Source organism: Salvelinus namaycush, chromosome 26 (genome assembly GCF_016432855.1).
Source record: "Salvelinus namaycush isolate Seneca chromosome 26, SaNama_1.0, whole genome shotgun sequence".
Classification (NCBI taxonomy): domain Eukaryota; kingdom Metazoa; phylum Chordata; class Actinopteri; order Salmoniformes; family Salmonidae; genus Salvelinus; species Salvelinus namaycush.
Window position 1 is genome coordinate 3,508,224 of NC_052332.1, and position 23,718 is coordinate 3,531,941.

Sequence of the window (23,718 nt, forward strand, 5' to 3'; positions counted from 1 at the left end):
ATTATATTGTAAGGATGGAAGGATGAACATGTATTTAAGCTCTAAATAGTCATCCACCCAAAACAGTAAACATACATCAATAATAACCAATCATAGGTGGCGACACCAACCATTTATGAGCATGTAGTGCCTTTTGATTCCAAAAAACAGAAGGTTGTCTCCCATATTGCTTTGGCTCCGACTTCATGTTGCAGTTGGTGAGGAACAACTGCAGAAATGTCCAGTCAAAAGTTCATAACTTTAGATCACATGGTTGTTGTAAAGGTCATGCAGTCGACTTGTAGCCAAGATTATGTCTTTCCTTCCTAACAATGGGAATCGTTGTCCACAAAGCGGCATGGCGAGCTGTCTAGCTCCCGCCTGTCCTTTCTTTGGATTGGTGGATATATCTCATTATTGTAATACTTTTTTGAATATTCGGGTTGTTGACGTCAACTGCCTGTATTCAATGGAGAGAGATGCTATGCCACTAGCCTCATGCAATGAATATGCATAGCCATCACAGGTCCTACTTATATCAGTACACTCGTAAAAACGTAAGCAGTACGAAACTTCTATTCGATCAAATAAAGCTTACGTAGCAAATAAACTCTCTCATTGAACTCCATACCAAAACTCCTTGCTTGGTGGGCGAAACGAGGATCAAAAAAACGCCACCTGCTAGAGTGAGACAGATTTTCCACCGAGGTGGGCCTCTATTCCTCTTCCTCTCTGCATGTAGTCAAGTCAGACAATGTTGATACACATGATGCAACACACTTTGAAAGGTGGTGACCAACGTTGGTTTAAGTCTTGACAAAAGTGATCCGCCTGAACCAAGAGGCCAGGGTTCCGGTGTAGAAGCACGGTTTGAACGGCTCCTATAGTTTTGCTTCGGTACTGCAGTTTAAAACTGACGCCAGGCCCAGAAAGACCATTTCCATAGATGGCCACATAGAGAAGTCAGATTTGAAAATTCCTACTGAGACACTTTAGTCATCACCTTTGTGCACAAAACGTCCATTGAGTTATTCAAATAATTATCGATGAGTCCAATTTTTTCCCCATCACTCACAGCCAATGTCTGCCATGTTTTTGGATTACATAATCGCTGCAATTTGGATATAGTTGAACCATGAATCAGGGTGTGCAAGCCTGAGTAGATTACCTTGAAGACAAAGGTTGGACATCTTGGATACGGTCTTCAGCTGTTATTATACCTCAGTGGCTTGGATTATCCAATGTCTTTAACCCTTAGTGTGCCCTGGGTGTTTTCAGCTGCCAGTGGTTTGTACCTATTTATTGTTTAACTTTCTTTGCAGTTTAAAAATAAATTTACAACATTATTCTCAGTCATTGTGTTAAGCCTTTTGAAGTCGTATCACATGCTGACAGCCTTAAACCGGAGTCACTTATCATTGTCAACCTTCTTTGAAAGTTGATCTAACATTTTAGATGAGATTCAGTCATTGCCTAAAATTACTCAAAATACGCCAATTTATGCGCATTTTAAGGTATGCAGGCTAAATGTCACTGTTCTATCGCTCCTCCCGCCCGACACTCCCCCAATTACCTACTTCCCCTCTTCCATAGAACCTAATAAGTGATCAACTCCAGGACAGAAAATGGCGACGGAGGGGAGCCGGACCTCGTCGTCGGGAATGTATGAATCGAATAACGGCACAAACGTTGGAAGTGGTCCTCAGGGAAACTCAAACACTCCTGGTCTTCCAAGCTGTCCCGGTAAGGCGAAGAGTAGTACCGGGGAAAACTCGCAATGGAGACGTAAAGAGCTACGGAAAGTCCGAAGTGTGGATCTGGATAAGCCTGAGTCTCTGCTCCTGTCTCCCGAGACTGGGACTGCTCCGATATCAGTGCAACTGCAATTGTCTATATCCTCGCCTGGTGCGGTCCAGGCTACTTTATTAGAGCAAACTCACTACATTCAGCAGAGCAACTCATTAACTGATCACCCTGTCTCAGATAACGCTCAGGAATTGTTGAACACTTATTTAAAAAACAGCAGCGACCATCTCAGTCCCGATAATGGTGCTACCCGAACTTCAATAGAAGTGAGCGCTACACAAAATAGGTAAGGTTTATGAGATTGGCTCTTGTGCATGGATTTTTGATGATCATTAATACTTTGTTGGTTGCATTCTGTCAGTTACAGACATAACAGCTTGTAAAAAAAATATCCTCATCTTAACTTCGATTTATTGAATTCAAGTGCGTATTTACTATAAAGCATGACAGTAAACGTTTTATTGGTTTATAAATTATGAATTAATAATGATTATGCTTAGGCTATTTATATATTATAATTATTCAAACGCATATCCCAATTCCAAGACCAGATAATTTAAGGTCTGACATTCTCCATCTCTAACCCAGTAGAACTTTTTGTGTAAACTAATAGAGGCAAAAGTGATACTTTTCACTGCCTATTTACAGATGTGCCACAGCAGCACTAGGTTGCACTAGCAATTGGTTGTCTGCGAGTAAGATATTTAAATGTCATAACATTACACTGAGAACGTAGGTGAAAAGCAAACAATATTTAAATATAATTGTTTTATTTATAAACATTTTGGATTGAAATTTCTGTATGACAAACTCAGATTTGTAGCAGGTCACGTGTTTCAAGCCGGTATTCCAATTCTACTGTTGATCCTTTGCTATGCAATGTTCTACCGTTCAAATAAATGTACACACACACTACAATAGATCTCTCAAAAACTGTCATAATAATGTTACTAATTTACTCCTTGTTTTGTAATGGTTGTCATAAAAAAATGAGTCAACTTCTAGGTGTTTATTTTTGGGAGTAGTGTTTAACAATCAACATCTTAGTGTCAGTTATGGTTCCAGGTTAATTTACAGGGCATGCAGGTGCTTAGCCTCACTGAAAATGTAACTTCTGTGTACCTTCACAGAAGGAAGAGCCTTGGTTAATGAGTGATATATAGTGCATAGATCATTGAACATAATCACATGAGAAAGACAAGAGTCGCCCTGGATGAATGACAGCTTTTTTAGAAAAGAAAGATTGTGAGACGACAATTTGTTGCAACATGAGACGTTGGCTTTTGGAACTGTGCGTATAATGAAAGATGAATAGGATGTTGGAAGCTAAAGAAATGGATGGAAAGAGAGCTGGATTCCGTTGTGGCGTTTCTTGTCCGGGATAATGGGCCAAGGCAGAACATCAGTATCCCCTCACTGCACAAATGTAGAATTCCAACAACCAACTGAAACCGCATTCACCGAGACCCACTATTGGACCTCAGAGGCCCAAACCTTTTCTGACACAATCGTTTCCAGGTTGACCTTGAGTCCTTTCTCCGCTGATCCTTTAGAAACAACACAATGAAATATACAGAACATTTGGACATTTCTGTATTATTACAAGTTAACAGAACAGCATTTATAATTGTAAGCAGCATCCAGAAATGTTGGTCATTTCACTAACCACGTTTCCATCCACAGCTTATGCGAGTAAAGTCATGCTGTATAAAAAAACAAAACAAACAACAGCTGTGATGGAAACAGGAAGATTCGGTACAGTTTTAATTAATGCTGACAGATAATTTGTTCGTTCGACAAGGTGGGATCTTTTTGTCTGTAAAATGATTTATGTGAGAAATGGTGGTGGAAACGCCTTTGTGTGCAAATGTTGACCTTATTTACATCATATCAAAGTACATTTGGAGTCACCCGATGAGGTGGTGTGTGGTCCTCCCACTACAACTCGGGAACCATGCAGTTTATTAGGCAACAAATGAAATACGTTATGATGACCTTCACAGGGTGGTGAAAGTGCATTGTGATGAGCTTGATGCTCCTTTCCAATAAACATCGAGGGTCTTATTCTGGTGACAGGATGATCGATGCTTGACTGCCATTTGACAAATGCAGTGCGTCTAGAAAGTATTCACACCCCTTGACTTATTCTACATCTTGTTGTGTTACAGCCGGAATTCAAAATGGATGACATTTCTCACTCATTGCTACACATAATAATACCCAATAATGACGAAGTGAAAACATGTTTTTTGAGATTTTAGCAAAGTGATTGAAAATGAAATACAGAAATGTCTCATTTACATCAGTTTTCACACCCCTTAGTCAATACACGTTAGAATCACCTTTGGCAGTGATAACATCTGTGGGTCTTTCTGGCTTAGTCTCTTAAGTGCTTTGCACACCTGGATTGTAACAGCCCTACTTTACTTAACGTTGGTGGCTCCTTGAATCTCTCAATCAATCATAGACGGTTACTGCTGGCAGGCAGCAGTGCTGCCAAGAAATATGTTGGCTCTTAGATGGCAATCACCCCACTCTCTCTGTGGATTTGCCAGTGGATACAATTACTATTATAAGTTATAACATTAGAATTATCGACAGCGAGAATTAATGGTGTTAGTCAAGGACCAATTGAGCCCAGGACAAATATATTTGACTCTGTAAAGAATAATCTCAGCTAAAGCCCAACACATACAAATAAACAATCTATACTGAACAAAAATATAATCGCAACATGTAAAGTGTTGGTCCCATGTTTCATGAGCCGAAATAAAACATACCAGAAGTGTTCGATACGTGCAAAAAGCAAACATTTTGTGCACAAATTTGTTTACATCCCTGTTAGTGAGAACTTTTCCGTTTGCCAAGATAATCCATCCACCTGAAAGGTGTGGCATATCAAGAAGCTGATTAAACAGCATGGTCATTACACAGGTGCACCTTGTGCTGGGGACAAAAGGCCACTCTAAAATGTGCTGTTTTGTCACAATGCCGCAGATGTCTCAAGTTTTGAGCAGTGCAATTGGCATTCTCTGGCAACAGAGAATTGAATGTTAATTTCACTACCATAAGCCGCCTCCAACGTCGTTTTTTGGAGAATCTGGCAATACGTCCAACCGGCCTCACAACCGCAGGACCTCCACATCTGGCTTCTTCACCTGCAGAATTATCTGATACCTGCCACATGGGAGCTGATAAAACTGAAGAGTATTTCTGTCTGTAATAAAGTGCTTTTGTGGGGAAAAACTCATTCTGATTGGCTGGGCCTGGTTCCCAAGTGGGTTTGGCCTATGGCCTCCCAGACCCACCAATGGTTGCGCCTTTGCCCAGTCATGTGAAATTCATAGATTCGGGCCTAATGAATTTCTTTTAATTGACTGATTTCCTTAAATGAACTGTAACTCAATAAAATGTTGAAAATGTGTACAGCATTTAAACTGAGTGTACAAAATATGAAGGTCACCTTCGTAATATTTAGTTGCAACCCCCCCCCCCCCCCCCACCCATGTTGACTCCAATACTTTCCACAGTTGTGTCAAGTTGGCTGGATGTCCCTTGGGTGGTGGACGATTCTTGATAAACACGGAAAACTGTTGAGCGTGAGAAATCTAGCAGCGTTGCAGTTCTTGACATACTCAAGCCGGTGCACCTGGCACCTACTACCATACCCCCTTCAAAGGCACTTAAATATTGTGTCTTGCCCATTCACCCTCAGAATGGTACAGAATGGTGTGACTAGGGTGGGTGATCTAGTGTGTTGATTTCTATGTTGGCCTGGTATGGTTCCCAATCAGAGGAGACACCAAAAAACGACTTAAGTAGTACTTTAAGGTATTTTTACTTAAGTACTTTATAACACTGATGTCATGGAAAGAGCAAGTGTTCTTAATGTGTTGTACACTCAGTGTATATACTGTATATACTTCAGAAAGTATTCATACCCCTTGACCTATTCCACATTTGGTTGTGTTACAGCCTGAATTCCAAATGGATTCAATATTATTTTGGTCTCACCCATCTATACACAATAGCTCATAATGACAAAGTGAAAAAAATGTTTTTTAATTTTTGCAAATGTATTGAATTAAATAAAGAAATATCTTATTTACATAGGTATTCACCACCCTGAATCAATACGTTGTAAAGGCATGTTTGGCAGGGATCATAGCTGTGAGTCTTTCTGGTTAAGTCTAACAGCTTTTCACACCTTGATTGTGCAACATTAGCACATTATTATTTTCAAAATGATTCTAGCTCTGTCAAATTGGTTGTTGATCATTGCTAGACAACCATTTTCAGGTCTTGCCACAGATTTTCAAGTAGATTGAAGTCATAACTGTAACTCGGCCACTCAGGAACAGACTGAACCAGGTTTATCTGTAGGATTTTGCCTGTGCTTAGCTCCATTCCATTCATGTTTTTATCTTGAAACTCCCCGGTCCTTAACAACTACAGTCATGGCCAAAAGTTTTGAGAATGACACAAATATTAATTTTCACCAAGTCTGCTGCCTCAGTTTGTATGATGGCAATTTGCATATACTCCAGAATGTTATGAAGAGTGATCAAATGATTTGCAATTAATTGCAAAGTCCCTCTTTGCCATGCAAATGAACTGAATCCCCCAAAAAACATTTCCACTGCATTTCAGCCCTGCCACAAAAGGACCAGCTGACATCATGTCAGTGATTCTCTCGTTAACACAGGTGTGAGTGTTGATGAGGACAAGGCTGGAGATCACTCTGTCATACTGATTGGGTTCGAATAACAGACTGGAAGCTTCAAAAGGAGGGTGGTGCTTGGAATCATTGTTCTTCCTCTGTCATCATTACCTGTCATGGTTACCTGCAAGGAAAAACGTGCCATCATCATTGCTTTGCACAAAAAGGGCTTCACAGGCAAGGATATTGCTGCCAGTAAGATTGCACCTAAATCAACCATTTATCGGATCATCAAGAACTTCAAGGAGAGCAGTTCAATTGTTGTGAAGAAGGCTTCAGGGCACCCAAGAAAGTCCAGCAAGCGCCAGGACCGTCTCCTAAAGTTAATTCAGCAGCGGGATCGGGGCACCATCAGTACAGAGCTTGCTCAGGAATGGCAGCAGACAGGTGTGAGTGCATCTGCATGCACAGTGAGGCAAAGACTTTTGGAGGATGGCCTGGTGTCAATAAGGGCAGCAAAGAAGCCACTTCTCTCCAAGAAAAACATCAGGGACAGACTTATATTCTGCAAAAGGTACAGGGATTGGACTGCTGAGGACTGGGGTAAAGTAATTTTCTCTGATGAATCCCCTTTCCGATTGTTTGGGGCATCCGGAAAAAAGCTTGTCCTCAGAAGACAAGGTGAGCGCTACCATCAGTCCTGTGCCATGCCAACAGTAAAGCATCCTGAGACCATTCATGTGTGGGGTTGCTTCTCAGCCAAGGGAGTGGGCTCACTCACAATTCTGCCTAAGAACACAGCCATGAATAAAGAACGGTACCAACACATCCTCTGAGAGCAACTTCTCCCAACCATCCAGGAACACTTTGGTGATGAACAATGCCTTTTCCAGCATGATGGAGCACCTTGCCATAAGGCAAAAGTGATAACTAAGTGGCTCGGGGAACAAAACATCGATATTTTGGGTCCATGGCCAGGGAACTCCCCAGACCTCAATCCCATTGAGAACTTGTGGTCAATCCTCAAGAGGCGGGTGGACAAACAAAAACCCACAAATTCTGACAATCTCCAAACATTGATTATGCAAGAATGGGCTGCCATCAGTCAGGATGTTGCCCAGAAGTTAATTGACAGCATGCCAGGGGGATTTCAGAGGTCTTGAAAAAGAAGGATCAACACTGCAAATATTGACTCTTTGCATCTACTTCATGTAATTGTCAATAAAAGCCTTTGACACTTATGAAATACTTGTAATTATACTTCAGTATTCCAAAGTAACACCTGACAAAAATATCTAAAGACACTGAAGCAGCAAACTTTGTGGAAATTAATATTTGTGTCATTCTCAAAACTTTTGGCCACGACTGTACAATCATACCCATGACATGATGCAGTCACCATTATGCTTGGAAATATAGAGAGTGGTACTCAGTAATGTGTTGTACACAAACATAACACTTTATATTCAGGACAAAAAGTTAATTGTTTTGCCAAATGTTTTGTAGTATTGCTTTAGATTGCATGTTTTGGATTCTAAAAAGAGGTTCCCTTATTTTCACTCTGTCAATTAGGTTAGTATTGTGGAGTAACTACAATGTTGATCCATCATCAGTTTTTTCCTATCACAACTATTCAACTCTGTAACTGATTTAAAGTCACCATTGGCCTCATGGTGAAATCCCTGAGTGGTTTCCTTCCTCTCTGCGAACTGAGTTAGGAAGGACGCATGTATATTTGTAGTGACTGGGTGTATTGATACACCATCAAAGTGTAATTAATAACTTCCCCATGCTCAAATGGATATTCATTGTCTTTTTTCTTATTTTTACCATTTATGAATAGGTTCCCTTCTTTCATTAACCTCTGCTGTAAGTCAAGGACCATGGACAAGGTCAATGATTAATCAAAGTTCTAGATGTTCCAAAGTCATGAAATGTATGTATGTATTTGATGATTTGTTTAACACTTTTTTGGTTAGTACATGATTCCATATGTGTAATTTCATAGTTTTGATGTCTTCACTATTATTCTACAATGTAGAAAATAGTAAAAATAAAGAAAAACCCTTGAATGAGTAGGTGTGTCCAAACTTTTGACTGGTACTGTAAATCTTTTCAGTCTCATGAGGGGGAATAGGAGTTATATTGGCCTCTTCACTACTGTCTTGGTGTGTTTGGACCAAGCTAGTTTGTTGGTGAGGTGGACACCAAGGAATTTGAAGCTCTCAACCTGCTCAACTACTGCACCGTCATTGTGAATGGGTGCGTGCTCAGCTCTCCTTTTCCTGTAGTCCACGATCATCTCCTTTGTCTTGATCACGTTGAGGGAGAGGTCAATGACCTCCTCCCTATAGGCTGTCTCATCGTTGTCGGTGATCAGTACCACCGTTGTGTCGTCAGCAAACTTTATGATGGTGTTGGAGTCGTGCTCGGCCACGCAGTCGTGGGTGAACAGGGAGTGCAGGATGGGACTTGAGGGGCCCCTGTGTTGAGGATCAGTGTTGCAGATGTGTTGTTACCTAACCCTTACCACCTGGAGGCGGCCCGTCAGGAAGTCAAGGATCTAGTTGCAGAGGGAGGTGTTTAGTCCCAGGGTCCTTAGCTTAGTGATGAGCTTTGAGGTCACTATGGTGTTGAACCCTGAGCTGTCGTCAATGAACAGCATTCTCACGGAAAGTGTTCATTTTGTCCAGGTGGGAAAGACCAGTGTAGAGTTCAATACAGATTGCTTCATCTGTGAATCTGTTGGGGCGGTATGCGAATTGGAGTGTGTTTCTGGGATGATGGTGTTGATGTGAGCCATGACCTGCCTTTCAAAGCACTTCATGGCTACTGATGTGAGTGCTTTTTCCCCAATTTTTGCCTAAAATAACATACCCAAATCCAACTGCCTGTAGCTCAGCATTGAAGATTGTGGAAATGTAAAATGAATGTAAGAGAATATAACACATTAGATCTGGTAAAAGAAAATACAAAGACAAAACCATGCTTTTTTTTTGTATTCTTTTGTACAATCTTTGAAATGCAAGAGAATGGCCTTAATGTATTATTCCAGCCCAGGCGCAATTTAGATTTTGTCCACTAGATGACAGCAGTATATGCAATGTTTTAGACTGATCCAATGAACCATTGCATTTCTGTTCAAAATGTTGTATCATGACTGCCCAAATGTGCCTAATTTGTTTATTAATAACTTTTCAAGTTCATAACTGTGCACCTTCCTCAAACAATAGCATGGTATTTACTGTAATAGCTACTGTAAATTGGACAGTGCAATTAGATTAACGAGAATTTAAGCTTTCTGCCGATATCGGATATGTCTATGTCCTGGGAAATATTCTTACAACCTCATGCTAATCGCATTAGCCTACGTTAGCTCAACCGTCCCCAAGGGGGACCCACCAATCCTGTGGAGGTTAAAGGTCACATCAGCTATGGAGAGTGTGATCAGACAATCAACCGTTTGAGGCGTGCATAGAATGTATTTAGCCTGTCTGGTAGGCTTTTGTCACTGGGCAGGTCGCGGCTGGGCTTCCCTTTTTAGTCTGTAATAGTTTGCAAACCCTGCCACATACGACGAGCATCAGAGCCGGTGTTGTAGGATTTAATCTTAGTCCTGTATAGACGCTTTGCCTGTTTGGTGGTTTGTTGGAGGGTATATCGGGATTTCTTATAAGTGTCCGGGTTAAAGTCCCGCTCCTTGAAAGCGACAGCTCTACCCTTTAGCTCAGTGTGGATGTTGCATGTAATCCATGGCTTCTGGTTGAGGTATGTCACTGTGGGGATGACATCATCGACGCTCTTATTGATTTAACTGGTACTTCCTGCTGGTCCTGGTACTTCCTACTTTTTTACCATATGGAGGGCGAGGGAGAGCTTTGTACGTGTCTCTGTGTGTGGAGTAGAGGTGGTCTAGAGTTTTTTTTCTTCTGGTTGCACATGTTACATGCTGGTAAAAATTAGGTAAAATGGATTTAAGTTTTCCTGCATTAAAGTCCCCGGCCACTAGGAGCGCCACCTGGATAAGCATTTTTTTGTTTGCATATGGCTTCATACAGCTTGTTGAGTGCGGTCTTAGTGCCAGTATCGGTTTGTGGTGGTAAATAGACAGCTACGAAAAATATAGAATGTGTGGTCTACAGCTTATCATAAGGTACTATACCTCAGGTGAAGAAAACCTAGAGACTTTTCAATATTATATTTTGCACAACAATTGTTATTGACAAATAGACACAGACCACCACCCCTCGTCTTACCGGAGGTAGCTGTTCTGTCTTGCCGGACAACCCAGCCAACTGTATATTATCCATATGGTCGTTCTGCCACGACTCGGTGAAACATAAGATATTACAGTTTTTAATGTCCCGTTGGTAGGATAGTCTCGAACGGAGCTCATCCAGTTCATTCTCCAATGATTGCAAATTGGCCAATAGGATGGATAGTGGAGGGCTACCCATTCGCCGAGTAATTCTCACAAGTCACCCTGATCTGTGTCCCCTGTAAAGGTGTCTCCTATTCACGCAAATGACTGGGATTTGGGCCTGGTCCGGGACCAGCAGTAAATCCTTCAGTGGCAGACACATTGGCAGAAACATTATGTACAAAATAAGTTACAAACAAACCGAAACAAATCCCCAAAATAGAACAATTCGGTCTTACGGACTCCTAACCAATTTATCTATTTTGTGTGTTTTTTCGCGTTGTTTGTAACTTATTTTGTACATAATGTTTCTGCCACCATCTCTTACACCCGAAACTGGACGAAGATTTTTTCTTTAACTTCTTCTGGCTGCAAGCCCGACGTCGGTACACTTATGACAACAGCCAGCTCAAGTGCAGGGCGCGAAATTCAAAATATATATTTTTTAAATATTTAACTTTCACACATTAACAAGTCCAATACAGCATATGAAAGGTACACATCTTGTGAATCCAGCCAACATGTCCGATTTTTAAAATGTTTTACAGCAAAAACACCACGTATATTTATGTTAGCTCACCACCAAATACAAAAAAGGACAGACATTTTTCACAGCACAGGTAGCATGCACAAAGCCAACCTAACTAACCAAGAACCAACCAAACTAACCAACAAACAACTTCATCAGATGACAGTCTTATAACATGTTATTCAATAAATCTATGTTTTGTTCGAAAAATGTGCATATTTCAGGTATAAATCATAGTTTACATTGCAGCTACAATCAGAAATTGCACCGAAAGCAGACAGAATAATTACAGACACCAACGCCAAATACCTAAATACTCATCATAAAACATTTCTGAAAAATACATAGTGTACAGCAAATGAAAGACAGGCATCTTGTGATTCCAGACAATATCTCCGATTTATCAAGTGTTTTACAGCGAAAACACAATATAGCGTTATATTAGCTTACCACAATAGCCAAAAACACAAGCCCTTCCCCAGCAGTAAAAGTTAGCGATCGTAACAAACCAGTAAAAGATATATAATTTTTGACTAACCTTGATATTCTTCATCAGATGACAGTCCTATAACATCAGGTTATACATACACTTATGTTTTGTTCGAAAATGTGCATATTTAGAGCTGAAATCAATGGTTATACATTGTGCTAACTTAGCTACTTTTTCCCACAACGCCCGGATTTTTTTCGGACACTTTTTCTGACACACATATTCTGACCAAATAGCTATTCATAAACATAACTAAAACATACATGTTGTATAGGAAATGATAGATCCATTAGTTCTTAATGAAATCGCAGTGTTAGAATTCTAAAAAATAACTTCATTACGACATCCAGCTTCGGTATAGCTAGAGTACCCAAAAGTTGGGCGCCCACGACTAGTTCACATGTACGACAGATATATGAAATAGCATCATAAAATGTTTCTTACTTTTGCTGATCTTTCATCAGAATGTTGGACAAGGGGTCCTTTGTCAAGAACAATCGTTGTTTGGATTTAGAACGGCCACTTTCCCACTCGATTTAGCAAGCACACTAGCCAAGTGGCACGAATCTCTCCATCGTCAACAAAGTCAGAGAACGGAACACGGCAAAACTCCCGAAAAAATTTCAATAATCTGATTAAACTATATTGAAAAAACATACTTTACGATGATATGGTCAAATGTATCAAATAAAATCAAAGCCGGAGATAGTAGTCGCCTATAACAGCAGCTAAACAGAAGGCAAATCCAGGTCCCTTCTCGCGCTCTCCAGAAAACCGGAAATGGGGGACACGTCATACAAAGAGCTTGTATTCCACTTCAGACCAAGATAAACACTCAATTTCTTCTCTCACCGCCTCTTGACATCCAGGGGAAGGTCTATGAAGTGCATGTATACTAATACGTATCATGCCCATTTATAGGCAGGACATAGAAGAGAGCCTCGATTTCAGACTTTCCACTTCCTGGTCAGGAAGTTTGTGCCAAATGAGTTCTGTTTGACTCACAGATATAATTCAAACGGTTTTAGAAACTAGAGAGTGTTTTCTATCCAATAGTAATAATAATATGCATATTGTACGAGCAAGAATTGAGTACGAGGCCGTTTGAAATGGGCACCTTTATCCAAGTTACTCAATACTGCCCCTGCAGCCAGAAGAAGTTAATGAGTCGGACGCAAATAATTTACTGCTGCTCCCAGACCAGGCCCAAATCCCAGTCATTCGCGTGAATCCGGTGGCGTAATTGTAACAGACTTACCCAGAAAGACTTACAGCTGTATTCGCTGACAAAGGCGCATATACAAAGTATTGACTCAGGAGTGTGAATACATATTTAAATGAGATATTTACAGTATGTATTTCATTTTCAACATATTAACAAATATTTCTAAAAACATGTTTTCACTTTGTCATTATGGGATATTGTCTGTAGATGGGTGAGATATATATATATATCATAGATGTTGAATTCAGGCTGTAACACAACAAAATGTGGAATAAGTCAAGGGGAATGTATTTGGGTTGAATATTTTCCCGGTATTTTACAAATGTTCCATCCCGAGAATAAATCACTTTTTTCCCAGATACTTCTGGTTTTGGCGGGAAATACCGGGTTGACATTCAAAAGCATTATAAAGCATATATAAATAATATATACAGTGGGGAGAACACGTATTTGATACACTGACGATTTTGCAGGTTTTCCTACTTACAAAGCATGTAGAGGTCTGTAATTTTTTATCATAGGTACACTTCAACTGTGAGAGACGGAATCAAAAATCCAGAAAATCACATTGTATGATTTTTAAGTAATTAATTTGCATTTTATTGCATTAAATAGCCCATCCAACTACCTACCTCATCCCCATATTTGTTTTTGTTTTTCTGCTCTTTTGCACACCAGTATTTCTACTTGCACATCCTCATCTGCACATATATCACTCTAGTGTTAATTTCTAAATTGTAATTACTTCGCCACTTTTGTCTATTTATTGCCTTACCTCCTTACTTCATTTGCACACACTGTATACAGATTTTTCTATTGTGTTATTGACTGTACTTTTGTTTGTCCCATGTGTAACTCTGTGTTGTTGGTTTTGTCGCACTGCTTTGCTTTATCTTGGCCAGGTCGCAGTTGTAAATGAGAACTTGTTCTCAACTGGCCTACCTGGTGAAATAAAGGTGAAAAAAAAACATTTTAAAAATACCCATTCCGACCAGTTGAAGCAAGCTAGCTGCTTATAAAGTAAGCTTTGGGCAACAGGGTTAAGTAGCTGGCTAGCTAGATATTTTCATGAATAGGAGAATAACAAGTGGCTACCTAGTTAATACTTACTCACATGGATTCCTAAATCATTGCTGAGAATATTGAAAATAACTGCAGTTTATACTGGTCTTTGTTTTCAGGCTGGTTGCATTTGTGCTAGGATGGTACCAAGCTCAAGCTAACTAGCTACCCCAGAAGTTTCTAATAAACATCTGTATCAAAGATATTTGCAAACATGTTTGATCCTGCTCGTTTGATCTTGCTCTTATTTCAAATGCTCACTCATACGTTTTCCCATTCGGGTCATGTGAAAGAAATGCTATAACCCCCAGCCACATCTTGCCAAGTGGATGGGTCTCTACAGAAGGTTTAAACGGTACAGCCAAATGGTTACTTGCATAGTAGCAATATCAGAAATAGATAGTGTCAATATAAATAAAATAATATACATTATGTACAAGAACAATATCAATAACAATATCAGTGATAGATCAGGTAGTTATATGCATACAATCAGGGGTAAAGTGGCTGAGCAGCAGGATAAAAAATGATTGCAGAAACGTATGGCGTGTGTGTTAGAGAGTAATATGAATAGAGGCACTACGGATGGTGCTGATGACTGGTCCGTCCGAACAACGCATGACCAAAGGATTCTATATTCGTGGGCCTGTTTCTGTCCTGCCCTTGACTTAGGTGCAGGGCATGTGATGTCCATAGCCTCTTCGTTGCAAAACTCCCTGATCTTCTCAAAAATATACATTTGTCTAGGTGGTGCTGGTGCAGGCAGACCATCTATGGGAGGAAGGATGTTAGCGTTGCTCAGCAACTGAAACCTGGTCCCGACTGAGTCTGAACGCTCCTTGGCGACAACACCAGGCTCCAGAGCATCAAAGCTGTAAAACAGGAAATAACAAATACAAAAAATGTAGAAGACATTACAACCTTGCACAACATCAAATCAATCACATCAATTCACCTCCTAAGTTTAGAAAAGAAGAATAACCTCATACAATGCAATGAAAATGATATTCACCTGAAGTGCTGGTACTGCTTGAACTGTGGCAGCGGCATAAAGTACAGAGTCAGGTGTTGTTGCCAGCAGATAGCTTTCCACCAGCACCGTACCATCCTCCAGTCCATCCAGCTGTGGGAGGTTGACCCCTGTCACAGTGCTGTCCTTCACAACACCAGGAATCTCAGACAAACTGTTAACGCTGGTCTTTCTGAACTGCTGCTTGATGAGGCTGAAGCACTAGTCGGGGGCAAACTTGGTTGTGGCCTGTGATGAGGAAGTAAAGTTCCAGACTGTGGTGGAGCTTTTGCATGGTCCGCCAGGCACAATACCAGAGCACAAACTTGCTCTTGTTTTGCCCACTTTAGTTGTGAGGAGTTAAAAAGTAGATGGGACCTGGCTGCATAGGGTCAGAAGGATAGTGTACCTGCAAAAAAACAGAAGAACATTAAGATAAGTTAATGAAAAGAAAAAGTAATGTAAATCGTATCAATATCATTTTTTGATGCTACACTGTCAGGTAAGTTTCACTTACCTACAAATGTGCAGAGCAACAGCACTGCATACAGAAACGTAATCTTGGAAACTGGAAGTTAAAATGATAACACACAGCCAGACTACACAAACCTCTGGAAAATACAGAAATAATGTGAGATCAATAAAAGTAGTGCCAATCATGTTGGAGGTCAATTAAATAATCAAAACGTGTTGTTTATGTTTTACATACCAAGTGTCGTCATCGATTCCTTGTAGAGATGCCACAGTGCTGCTTTTGTCACATGGATTGGCAGCAGCTTTCCACCAAAGTGTTTGTGTCCTATTTTGGCATTATTATACAACAGATAGCCATAATCACCTTCAGACACACCTGGCTAACTTAATGGGTCATATAATCATCTGGTGAAGTGGAGTGTTTTGTTTAGACATGCTAGCGAAATAATTAACCGTAATCCTAATCCATAGAGTACTGGCAATACAAACCGATTGTCATAGCTAGCTAAAGTTAACCAAATAGGTTCAATGTTAGCTAGTTAGCTAATGGCATTCTGAGATAGTATTACTACACACAGATCATAAATGTAATGTTTGCTAGCGAGCCAGCCATTTAACGTCAGCTAGCTAGCTAACAGTAAGCTTTAACTTGCAATGAAAATAACTTTATGACAAAATTAGAAACTTGTATCTTAAACTGTAGCTAGACTCGTACCCGTATACATGAATGAACGCTCACGGCAGCACCTTTAATTTAAATAAGACGTCCTGTGTCGTTTCCGTTTTGTTTATACAGCTTGCTTGGCCCGTTGTTGTATCAAGTCACTCTGGTTCACACTGACCGTGTGCAATTCCATAAGAATCGTCTTAAGCTTTAGCCCCCACCCAAACTCCCCACCCAAACCATTTTACTCGCCCTACCAGAGCTGGTTAGGCTGTTTTCATGTTATCCTGAGCGTTGGTGACTGTAACTGTGCTCCTGGCAACAATTGAATTATGCTTTTTTGCTGACGTTTACTGACACCGGCCATATTCAACCAGTGTTGAGCGTTCGTAAATTCATCAGTTATTCTGCGCTCTGCTACACTCAGACGAGAGTGTTCTGAAAAAGGTGTTGCAGTGATGTTCTATTGAAATGGATACTTGCATACTGGAGTATTTTGTTAAGTTTTAATATGCAATAAAAAAAAATAAAGCCGCTTTAGACAGGATTACCCTACGCATACTGACCAGCTCAAATAGACAGAAGCACGCTATATGGCAGACCAATCCAAACTCATCTCTCGCCATGTCCAGGCCACTCATTATCTCAGCCAATCATGGCTAGCGGGAAGGTTGCTGATTTTTCTCTGTGGCTTAATCAACTAGGCTCGTAATTTAACAATTTTATTCGTATTTACATATGTCATACAAGTTTGTTGTTATGAAAGTTCACATGTTCTAGAAGGCATTTCTGCCCAAAAAACTATTTAGATAATTAAAAAATAAAGTTTACATTCAAACGGCTCTCCTGTGAAGTAGTGACTCGCGACATACGCCTAGTTTCCTGAAACGGGTCACATATGTTAGTAGATGAAGAAGATTGCATTCTTCATTTCACCTGTCACATAATTTGTCATTATGAAGCTCACTGGCAGTCCCCAGTCACGTGGTGTTTGTTTACAAACACTCAACGACCAGAGACCGGAGCCTTGTGAGTCACTCACTTTTGTGTTGCACGTGCCAGATGATCTAGTTACAGTACTAAATTCACAACTAAATGTTTACCAGCTAGATATCTTTTAACTATTAAGTTAGCTGTCTAAAACTTGCTAAATGCTCTCCAGTTGTGCCTTTAATAGCTAGTTAGCTATCTAGTTATGTGGTTAGCTTCTTCCAAAATCAAGCTTCGCTTGGTAACAACAGAAATCCCCTCCTGGATCAAGAGCCTTGCTGTCTGTTTGTTTTGTGCATGCAGCAAACTGTGAGTAGCATTTTTCCGGTACTTGTACACTTGTATAGTTTAGGCCAGAGACTGTATAAGATAGTTTGCAATACGCTTGTTATCATTTAGTTAGCATTCTCTATGGGATTTTACATGTACTTGTTAGCATTGCTAACCTTTGGATTACATATCCTCAGTGTGTTTTGAAAACAGCGGCCCTTGTGTTCAAATCCAGTATTACCGAATCTCCTGGTATGGCACAAGGTCGGTATGAAAATCTGGATACGCATAAGCCTAGATTTAACGGCTATCTTTAACTAAGTCTTTATCTGATAACCTTTCCAATGGTCATGCGTTGTTGAGAGAGAGCGAAGCCTGGTAGTAGGCCTGTTTCTGTAGCCCTGCCCCAGTGGTAGCACTGGACTCCTCAGGTTTGGAGGTGGGGTTTACATTTTGTCTAACCAGCCTGCCCGGGCCTCCCCACAGTCACCAGAACCGTCTGTTTAAAGCCCGGGTTAGCTCAACGCTAAGAGCTGGAGGCCGCCAACAAAAGGCCTGGATATTTCCATCCCCATTAGGCGTGTTGGCAGGCCTAGGGTCGCCCCTCCCAGATTCTGTTTAGTTAGCAGCAGTACGAGGCAAGCTGGAGATTACATGTGAAAAGTAAACACATGGGTTCCCGCCTAAACAGGGTCAGATTAAAACAGTTACCAGTTAAAACAACGGGTCTCTTGCAGGCCCTCAGTAGACGCATTCAACACAGCCCACATACACACAGACGTGTATACACACACACACACACACACACTTTCACGTGACGACATGTTCTGAAAATAGGCCTCCTAAAATCATATGGCACTGATACTACACACTCCTTCAAATTTGAAGCAGCAAGTAAGGAACAAAGAGTATGAAATATTATGTGAGTGTTCTGGAGGCTTTTGGAGGTGAGAGAGGCTAGAGTCATTTACTGAATATACAGTGCCTTTGGAAAGTATTCAGACCCCTTGACTTTTTCCACGTTTTGTTACGTTATAGGCTTATTCTAAAATGGATTAAACAAATAAAAATCCTCAACAATCTACACACAATACCTCATTATGCCAATGCGAAAACAAGTTTTTAGAATTTGTTGCACTTTTATTAAAAATAATTAAATACCTTATTTACATAAGTATTCAGACCCTTTGCTATTAGACTCGAAAGCTCAGGTGCATCCTGTTTCCATTGAACATCCTTGAGATGTTTCTACAACTTGATTGGAGTCCACTTGTGGTAAATTGTGAGAGAAAACAAACAAGTTGTGCCAACTCTGTACTACCCAAAGGAGTTGAGTCACATAACTATAGCTGGCCATTTATGCGTATGAGGACCTTGCTTTGAATTGTCTGAAATAAAATATATATGACTCATGACTACCTAGTCTTTCTGATGTATTTATACCAAGTAACACACGTGAACTTTCATTTATTACCTTAATAAGGGATTAATTAAGGCCTAAAAGTAGCTTTATTAAGAATCGTTCAATTATTGAACACTATGAGGCTGTATGGAGGGTGACGGAATAGGAATTGTGAGTTACGTGCGCTGTGAGTGAACCCCAGGTCAAAAACAGCGTCAGGCCTGTCAGGGGCGGCAGGTAGCCTAGTGGTTAGAGTGTTGGACTAGTAATCAAAAGGTTGCAAGATCAAATCCCTCAGCTGACAAGGTAAAAGTCTGTCATTCAGAACAGGGCAGTTAACCCACTGTTCCTAGGCCGCCATTGAATATAGGAATTTGTTCTTAACTGACTTGCCTAGTTAAAAAAAGGTAAAACAAATTTTAAAAAAGGTGACTGGCGTGTGAGATCCAAAAAATGAGCAGTGGAGGTATACATTTTTGAGAGAAACTTAAGCGCTCATAGCTACTGTAACCTCAGTGGGGAATCCTGTAATATCAGAAAAAATGGATCAATAGCTCTTGTGTTTCATCTCAGAGGCTGTTGTGGCCCAGATTGCCAAGTATAATTTTACAACCACATTACGTGTTGATAAACTGAAAGTTGAAATCGTAGCTTGGGTGATAGATTGTTATTTTCACTCCCGATCCCCTCTGGGTTTCGCCATGGGCGATCAGCTTGTAAACAAGACGGTGTCAGAGCCAACTGATTGGTCCTCTCCCAGGCACATGCTCCATGTATGTCCATAGGGGGGTAGCTGGCAGATCAACACTGGGAAAAGGCATACATTGTGGGGCCCTCTCTTCTGATTCCAAGCCCCTCTTGTAACGAGGAGGGTCCCTTGACTCTACTTTACCCCTCATTAGTTACAGCCTGAGTTGTTTATGGAAGGGCTTGGAAATGCCTACTTAGCCACGCCTTTCTTCCACAGTGTGTTCATCTGGGCAGCTGCCTTGGCCTCCTCACACTCCCCCAGATCAAGTTGTTTTGTTTCAAGCCACGTTTCCTCAAGCAGATTGCTGAAAATGCTGGCTTGTGCCTGGCTGAATGCTGCTGTGTTATTCATCTTTTCACCCTCATTAGAGTGTCCCCTGCCTTTGACGACGGTGAGGGAAGCACTTTTTTTCAACTATCCACGAGCCAGTTTGAATGAGTCTCGGAAGAGATTACACATGTTGTTAGAGGCTCTGAGTTTCTTTGCGAGATACTATCTTGTCTTACGATAGAGCTGTTGCCTGGTAGTCTAGTCAAAAACGACTTCTGGTAGCCTCAGACAGTCAGCCTCACTTATCTACCGCTCCACAGAGAAGAGAACTTTGCAGTTCGACTGCAGTGCCAACTTTGCATATTGCTCTCCCTCTCGCACGCTCTCTTTTTCTCTCTTCCTCCCTGTCAGTAGTGCTAGAGGAGAGGCCATGCATGTAATTCTCTGGGTAGATTTGGCCCAGATTCTCACCATGAATCGAGTCGCTCTCACATGTGACTGGGGAGGGCCTGCTGAAATCCTGTGAAATGTGCTGCTGCTGTTGCCTCTGCTCACTGTGAGGACGGGTGAGTGGAGCGAGCGAGGGAGAATGAAAGAAAGAGGGATAGTTAGAGGGTAGGGGGGTGTCAACCACTGCCCCATGTACTAGCCACCCTTGCCCTGAGAGGGGCTCCCATGGAGTTCTGGGTTTTTGAGTTTGGACATTTTTTTAAGTGTTTTGTGCTTTGCGTTTCATGCATGTACCCCTATGGGCCCTGTGCGAGCTCCATTGTTTTCCCCCTGTTAGCTTTCCTCTCCCGCGAGGATCCTGATGTGCACAAGGACAGCAGCTCCAAACATTATCTCAGAGAGAGGTCCACTCATGACTGCAGCAGCCAGTATCTCATCCAATATAAATGAGGAAAAGTCATGGGCAGTTCATGAACTATATCTGCAGACTCCCATGCTAGCTTCTCTGCTATATACACAGTTATCGTTACAGACTAAAGGTTACTACAAGCTCCATTCCGCTGATCTATGTGTGCGTGCATGCACGTGGGTGGAGTGGGATTTTTGGAGTAGCGGGGACACCTTTTGGTAACATGATATCCTTGACGGTCCCACTCCCATTCACAAGGGGGTAATGGCAACGTATTTTATTTTTGTTTTCATTTTGTGAAAACAAGAAAGAGTTGCCTTTCCTTGCTAGTAGTAGCTACAGTGGTTCCTCCTTTAAAAGTTGCGAGCTTACACCGCGGGACTTAGAGGTACCCAGCATCACGGGTTCATTGCTCCAGAGCACCACAAGGGGGAGTTAGAGCACTCATTATGCATTTGGGTCCCAAGGTTTTTATATGACCAATCATATCGAGTGGTTCCAATGACGAATTTGACGCGAGCCTCCTGTCCCTGGTGACTTTCTTCAGCAAAGATGGCTGACAAAACATTACGGGGGAAGCAGATATAAGTAGTTATAACGTCATAACGAGTCAAGCTAAAAACATACAATTGAGAGGAATATGTTAGTTAATGTAGAGACAAACGATTGTGCATATTTTTTGTCATAAAGTTAATTTACAAAAATTGCTACTTTGCAAGTTAACTGACTAGCTAACATTAGCCAGCTAGCTAGCTGGTGTTATGACATGAGTACAGTTTGACTTGTAATTCGTGTTGTTTAATGTTTTAGGGACTCCTGAGAAAACTAGCAAACCAGGCTGTCATCTTGGGAAACAGTGGATGTAAAGAATCTAGCTAGCTAAAGCATTTACTGCAAATTGAATGTACAATTGTGTTAGCTTGCCTTGCCGTGTAATGCAGCTTAAGTAACATAGCTAACGTTAGCTAACTATTTACTTGCTTAATGTGTAATGGAGGATGAAAATAACTGTATGCTTATGGATGTGTAGCTTGCTACAGTATGTAGCCGATCTGTGTATGGACCCCAAAACGTTAGGTTCTGAACTAATATTCATACCAATCTATGAACCTCAGCTATCATAGTTGTAGTATCAACTTAAAGTCTGAATGGCATTAATGAAGCCTATGGATTGAGTAGAATATAATAACTTTATTGTGCCAAGGATGCACGTCCTATATACATGTACTGTAGTTATTACCACGCATGAGATTCCCACATTGTAGCCTGTACATTGAATATATTCACTGATAATGTACTCTTCCTTGGCAAATAAAGGTGCGGTTCAGGTATGAATCTCTGAGACATCAGTCATTTCAAACTCCGTTATTTGAATGATGGAATGTCTGCATGTATGTATTACAATTATACACTTCAACAGTGTTTACCACTCCTGCTTCTGGGACATCAATGATTACACACTGTAACTATGCAATAGACTAGAAACATGATTTAAGTAAAGGCTGATTTGTAATTCATATATACAGAAATAAAACGTGCATATCTAACTCCCTTCATTTGCATTAATCTGAGGACACAGGATAGTATTTCAATGAGATACTTAATTTCAACCAGTGGAGAATGTGAAACGCTTTATTGAAAGAAGTTCATTATCCAGGTGTTTGAAATACATAATACATGCATTATAATTATGATAATTGTAATGTTATATTATAAATACAAGTTCACTCTGTACTTCAATGCACATATGGTGTGCATTATAAAACGAGTAAGAAAGACGAGGTGTAGAAGACAAAAAGGGAAAGAGGTAAGAACAGAGGCAGACAGCATATGATTCATGAATTACAGTGCTACCCTAATATTCTCTCAGTTCATCACAATTACATAGTGTCTCCTAACCAGCCTTGGGCTCCCAGTCAGCCCGAAAGTTATCTTAAGAGCAGGTGAGGTGGAGATGACGGGACTGGCTTCCTCTCTCACCTCAAAACATACCTGCAGACGAGAGACATATGGATAGAGAGAGAGTATGATTAAACCTTGTTTTTTTTCATTTATCATAATCCTCAGGAGGTGAAATGCAAAACTGACCTTGGATCATTAACTCTGGGACTACTACATCTCTGTCTGTATTTCAATGTAAAGCATCTTTTTTTAATAATACTTCCTGTTGACCTGACCTCTCACCTCTGATCATGCTTTGCCCTCTGTGTCAGCCAGTTCAGATGCGGGAGGGGTTCACCAACACAGCTGATATCACCTAGAGCAGGGGTGTCAAAGTCAAATGGACGGAGGGCCAAATAAAAAATTTAGCTACAAGCCGAGGGCCGGACTGTTCGAATGTTCATTGAAAAAATTTTAAATGACGCATATAGTCTAGTGAACCTAATTGAACCTACTGAAAACCTACGGCAATGGTGTTTCTGCTCAGACTCACATTTAAAAAGAGTTGCCTTTTTTCTGGGCAAACTTCGTCACAAACTTTAATCATGCAGTTTTTGATGAAATCCCCCTCCGTAAATGGCCGGGCTGATTTAGCGATCTCTTCTGCCAAAATAAAACTGGCCTTGACAGCAGCCTGGCCTTGTGATTTGGCTTTTTTGAACAGAGCCTGTCGAGATTTGAGGCCTCGTTTTAATTCCTCTGCCTTTTGTAGCCTTTGTTCCATGTCCATATTCTTGTTTTTGTCCGCGTGTTTCGTTTCATAATGTCGTCTCAGATTATACTCTTTCAGTACCGCCACACTTTCTCCACACAGAAGACACACAGGTTTTCCAGCTACCTCCGTGAACATATACTCCGACTCCCACCTTGTTTGAAACCCCCGGTTCTCAGTGTCCACCTTCCGTTTTGCCATTTTT

General features: G+C 40.9%; 1 protein-coding gene across 1 annotated transcript in view; it reads left to right on the forward strand.

The window, feature by feature from the left end:
• The first annotated feature begins 1,590 nt into the window (after positions 1–1,590).
• Positions 1,591–23,718, forward strand: part of LOC120020909 (mitogen-activated protein kinase kinase kinase 1-like) — a 115,799-nt gene continuing 93,671 nt past the window's right edge. The window contains exon 1 of the mRNA XM_038964532.1: positions 1,591–2,071. Within this exon, the coding sequence (XP_038820460.1) occupies positions 1,605–2,071 (467 nt within the window). The 5' untranslated portion in view covers positions 1,591–1,604. The remainder of the gene's footprint in view (positions 2,072–23,718) is intronic.